The 5,528-nt window shown below is 35.5% G+C and overlaps 1 protein-coding gene and 1 pseudogene across 1 annotated transcript; both read left to right on the forward strand.

Annotated features, from left to right (window-relative positions):
- The first annotated feature begins 195 nt into the window (after positions 1-195).
- Positions 196-2,010, forward strand: LOC104222449 (uncharacterized). The gene is made up of 4 exons (XM_070170437.1): positions 196-296; positions 552-727; positions 1,002-1,293; positions 1,944-2,010. Exons 1-4 carry the CDS (start codon positions 196-198, stop codon positions 2,008-2,010), a joined length of 636 nt encoding a protein of 211 aa, XP_070026538.1.
- Positions 2,011-2,370: 360 nt separating this feature from the next.
- LOC104222459 (ruvB-like protein 1) lies at positions 2,371-5,381 on the forward strand (annotated as a pseudogene).
- Positions 5,382-5,528: the final 147 nt, after the last annotated feature.

Below are 5,528 nucleotides of genomic sequence, written 5' to 3' on the forward strand. Positions count from 1 at the left end.
AAAGAACCATGAAATATTAGGAAAATCTGATCTATTTGTGGTTGTATACATTCATCCACTTTTCAAGGTTAACCAAAATCATTGAGAAGAACCTAAATCCCGTTTAGAATCAGAAGTTTGAGTTAATTACAGAACACAAAGAGACCCAATCTCTCATCTTGGAGGTCTTCATAATGACATTGGCAAAACCAGTGAATGGGTGTCGCTAAGTTGCCTTTGAATGAGCTAGCAGCAGAGCCTGGTACGAAAATTGAATTAAGATTACTGCCAAAACTTGATATGCTCAAAACCTGCAAGTGCTGATTAGTTTTGTGAACTAGAGAGGAATCTTTTGAACCTAGGTTGTTAGAAAACAAAAGATAATATACTCCCCATTGAAAAATTTATTAGGGCTCCAGATTGATTTAACTTTCAGAAAAAAGAAACATTCTTGTCGTTCACTGTTTATTCATTTGACCTAGCAATTAAGGAGACAATTTTATTTGTTTTTTATTTCTCTAAGTCATATTTATGGGAAGTCTGGTTTAATTTTATATGGTGCATTGATGTAGTTCTGCTGAGGCAATGAATCGTATTTATGAGATCAAAGGACGTAAGCATACAAGTCCTCTGGCGATTTGTGTTGGTGATGTTCATGATATACAACGTTACGCTATGACAGATCATCTGCCTCGTGGCTTGCTTGACTGCCTACTTCCAGGACCTGTAACTGTGGTCTTAAGGCGAGGTTAGTAGCTTATTGTATGTTATGTCCAACAAATGTGGCAGGGATGGGTATCCTTATTCAAGATCTGTTCGGATCACAAAGTTAAATATCTCAAATTAGTATTACTTTATTTTACATAATAACTGTATGTAACTTTTCAAGTAAGACACTTGAATAAGGACCAGGAAGAGTCACTCCCCTAGGCAAAATCTGGCTAATGTTAAGTAGTTTTGGAAGCTTTTATCTTTCTCTTATGAATCTTCTGTTTTAACGGCTTAATATGGATATTTTGCAGGTGAGTCAAGTATACTTGAGAAGTTATTAAACCCCAGACTAGAGAGCATAGGGGTTCGAGTTCCTGACTATAACTTCATCAGGGAAATTGCATGTGGTTCTAGAAGTGCCCTTGCACTTACTAGCGCTAACCTCAATGGACAACCCAGTAGCATAAACATCAAAGATTTTGACAACCTTTGGGAGCATTGTGCAAATGTCTATGATGGCAGAATTCTTCCGACTGGGCGAGCAGGATCAACTGTGGTGGATCTTACCAAGTTGGGAAAGTACAAGATTCTTAGACTTGGGAGGTAAGCTTCCATTATCTAGGATTGGATCTGTTGTCGAGTTGAACTAATCATAACCTTTTGAGAAGGCTTCAAAGGAGTTGACTTTTAAATTAATGAAATTTACCAGAAAATACTTGATGAGTAAGAAGGTGCATGATAATTTTTATATTGTTTGCTAAATTAGTCATAGTCAATTCCCTTTCCCCAATAAATACAATAAGATTAAGAAATACAATATTTGTCATGCCTCCTTTTTTAATGCTTTCTAGTTCTTGTTTTGTTGGTTGTAGCTATGACTTCGCCCCTTTTTATTCTATTTGCAAATCATTTCTTGTTTGAGGGACAAAATAATATTTTATCCTTTTTTAGCACAGAGTCTTCACATGGAATATTAGCTATTGGATTTTTTTTGCCTTCTAGATTTCTATCTGGGGTAATGCTCTAAATAATGTCCATAACATGATCAACCGGTCTCTCTGCCCTTCCAGGGTAGGGGTAAGGCAGCGTACATCCTATCCTCTCCAGACCCCACTTGTGGGATTACAATGGGTTGTTGTTGTTGTGTACAACTACGACTGTATTGTCGAATGTTTTCTTGGTGTTTGACCATTGGGACGAGAAAGTCATAAGACTGTTGTGCGTAATTTGATGAATTGATAATCTTATGACAGTGCCAAGGAAGAAACTATTGCTATACTTGAAAGACACTCCTCACTGGAAGATGGAACTGGAGATTAGGAAGCTATTGTCAAGTTGAAGCTGTTCACCAGAATAGTAGGACTTGTGGCTGAGTTTTAAGCATGCCTCCTAAAAACATGACGCGATTGTTCTCCCATTGTTGTCTTCAGAACACTTTCTTGCTTCTATTTGAAGTGCAAATCACCTGAGAAACACTGAGAAGCACGCATTTGTTCGCGTGTATATTTATTTGATTTTATCTTTGTTATGGAAGTTGCAATCACTTACTAAATAGAATCCGAAATGTGTGTACTATTTTCTATTTGGTAACTTAATGTAATGAATAATCTAATTGACGTAAATGTCATATTTGGAACTTCTTATCTTTTAAGATTCATAGTGTCTTGCATCTGACTAATGATGGCAAACGTTTTAGATGCACCTCAATTTATATTATCTTTCCTTTTCATATATCAACAGGTATAGTGTCACATCTTGGAGTATCAGTTGCTTTTACTTACAAAATTTGGTGTAATGGAGAGAGAGAATAAAAAGAAAGAAAAAGAGAAAGAAAAGATAGACACAAATCAGAAGAAATTGTGGAAACACCAAAGGATGTGGTGCAGTGGACGGGATTGCTCTTACTTTAACCAAAGGTCTCGGGTTCGAGCTCTGGGTATGGAAAAATACTTGGTAGGGAACGCTTCCCCCGAATGGGGCCTTACACGGCGCGAATCCGGATATAGTCGGGCTCCAATGCGGGTACCGGACACCGAGTGGGAAGCCAAAAAAACAAAAGATGAAAAAATGGTGTCAAACTGTGTACGACTTTGTCAATTGAAGAAGGTCATATTAGACAAAATACTACGTACTTTTTTTATCTTATTTTATGTAATATCATTATCATTTGAGAAGTCAAATGCGTTTTCTAGCTAGGACTTTTTTCAAACATTTTCCATATCTTTAATTATAAAAAGATATGTTACTAACTCTTCTTGTGCTTTTCTTGTAGTTCTTGAATAGGTAAATTTTAATCCAAAGAAATGGCTAGACATTCAATTTCACAATGTAAATTAGATGTTTTGATCCTCATACTTAAAAGTTGAAATGCTTTATATTATTTAGAGAGTGAAGATGAGAATTCTCTTTTGTCTTAACGAGAAAGTACAATTGGCCTTAAGGTAAAAAAGGAAAAAAGTAAGTAAGAAAGAAAAACAATAATGGAGGAGCCAAAAAGGACTTAAGTGACACTTTTTTAAAATTTTGAGGGTTTATTTCAAATAATATGAACATGCTAGGGTTTATGGCGCATTAAAAATTTTACCCCTTCAAAAACCCCACCATCGCCTCCATTAGAGAAGCTACTCTTAAACCCCAAACAAAGAAGAAGAAAAGAAGGCTAAAGAGATATATTAAAGAAGAAAAATAAGAAGATAGAAGAGGTTCAATCGACCACTAAGAAGCACAGAATCGCCACTCATACTCACATTAAAGACCTTGGACTTGAGGTAACTTCGTCTTTTTACACCAACCTCCTCTTGTCTTTGTACACTGTTTATACCCTTTTTTACCATTTAAGCAATTTTTTTGAGTTAATTATTTGTCTATGTTTTTTTGGATTTTAACTTTTGGTGTTTAATTTGTGTAAAGCTTCAACCTTGTGCTGGTTCTAACCGCCCCTATTTGTTTTACCATTTAAGCAAACTTTTGGGTTAATGTATTTTTTTGGGGTTTTGGGTTTTAGACCTTTGGTATTAAGTTTGTGTAAAGCTTCAATCTTTTGCTAGGTCTAACCAACCCCCTGTTTGTCTCAGTCTACTCTTTTTACCCTTTTTATCTTTTAGACAAATTTTTGGGTTGATATTTTTTTAGGTTTTAGGGTTTTTGGCCTTTTGTATTACTTTTTTGTAGATCTCGTATGTTATTTCAAGATCTTTAGTTACTAAGAGGTTTCTTGAATTTGATGTTTAATTCTTATGTATGTTTATACTGAATTTGCCAACATATGGTTGCTTGAATGCGACTACATTGTATTATATTGTAGCCCAATGAGATGTCAATACCACTGGCAGCTGGATTTGTGGGTCATGCAGCGGCTAGAGAAGTTGCAGGGCTTGTGGTTGATATGATACGCAAAAAGAAGATGGTGGGCTTTACTGCTTGCTGGTCTGCCTGGTACGGGGGAAGACAGCTCTTGCTCTTGGTATATCACAAGAACTTGGAAGCAAAGTGCATTCTTTTTACTCTTTTTGGTTATGGATTTAATGCTTCTCTTTTATCATATTTATAATGTTTTGAGCTTTATTTACCAGTATTGAAATGAAATGGGATCAAGCAGAGTGGAATTCTTATAAAGGATTCAATGATTCAAAATAGTCGAGCCCAAATGATTTAGGGTTGAGGGTAGTTGATTGATTGAATATTGGTAATGTTTGAGTTGATTGAGCATTGTAAATCTTCTTTGTTTGTTATGAAAATTTACTTTTATTAGGATTGGCAATCCAAAATATAGCTTGTCTGTGATCGGTAGCATCGACTTCAATGTTGCAGGTTCCATTTTGCCCGATGGTTGGATCTGAAGTGTATTCATCAGAAGTGAAGAAAACTGAGGTTTTAATGGAAAATTTTTGTCGAGCTATTGGTCTTCGTATCAAGGAAAATAAGGAAGTTTATGAAGGAGAGGCAAGTCGATACTCCATACCATTTCTCGTATCATTTGTGTCCAGTCCTTGACACAGTAATTCTGCGATGTTGATGCGTTGTGAAGTTGATCTCATTTTTAAACAATTCTTAATGTAGGTGACTGAACTATCTCCAGAAGAGAGTGAGAGCATGACAGGTGGATATGGTAAAAGTATTAGCCATGTTATAATTGGGTTGAAAACCTTCAAAGGTACCAAATAATTGAAGCTTGACCCCACAATATATGATGCCTTAATTAAAGAGAAGGTAAGCCAGTGAAGTATCAATTTGTTAATATGTTCAATAAATAGGATAATGATGAAATTTATTTTAACATTCAACATTTGAATCTAGATTGAAGCATATTTTTTCTTGAGTAAATTCATTAACTTTTATGTCATTCTTATTGAATCATGTTCTCAGAAGGCATTGCGAGAATTATATTTGTCTTTAATTTACTTCTGTCCCATATACGCTTATTTTGCAAGGAAGCCTAATCTTCTCTGTTGATATCTCATGTCTCCACGATATATGAGCAGGTAATTGTTGGTGATGTCATTTACATTGAATAAAACAGTGGAGCGGTTAAAAGAGTGGGCAAAAGTGATGCTTTTGCCATAGAATTTGATCTTGAGGCAGAGGAGTATGTTCCACTTCCTAAAGGAGAGGTTCACAAAAAGAAGGAGATAGTCCATATTTGTCTCATTTCCCATGCAATCGCATTTCTTATTTTACTATGGCGCAAATAGAAGATTACCCTGGCATTGTATGCATGTAGCTGATTTCTGTGTTTCTTTTCCACATGGTCAATATTTTCTATATATTAGCTATGGAATACTAAAGATCATAGTTTGTCTTAACAAACTCACTTGAACACTTGAAGGGTGTGTGAAACT

The sequence above is a fragment of the Nicotiana sylvestris genome, chromosome 3 (genome assembly GCF_000393655.2).
Source record: "Nicotiana sylvestris chromosome 3, ASM39365v2, whole genome shotgun sequence".
NCBI lineage: Eukaryota > Viridiplantae > Streptophyta > Magnoliopsida > Solanales > Solanaceae > Nicotiana > Nicotiana sylvestris.

Bases quoted from the DNA above. Each gene is read 5' to 3' on its own strand.
- LOC104222449 (XM_070170437.1), top strand. From the start codon at position 196: ATGGGTGTCGCTAAGTTGCCTTTGAATGAGCTAGCAGCAGAGCCTGGT. The intron at 297-551 runs GTGCTGATTAGT...GCATTGATGTAG, and splicing joins GATATGCTCAAAACCTGCAA to TTCTGCTGAGGCAATGAATC. The intron at 728-1,001 runs GTTAGTAGCTTA...GATATTTTGCAG, and splicing joins AACTGTGGTCTTAAGGCGAG to GTGAGTCAAGTATACTTGAG.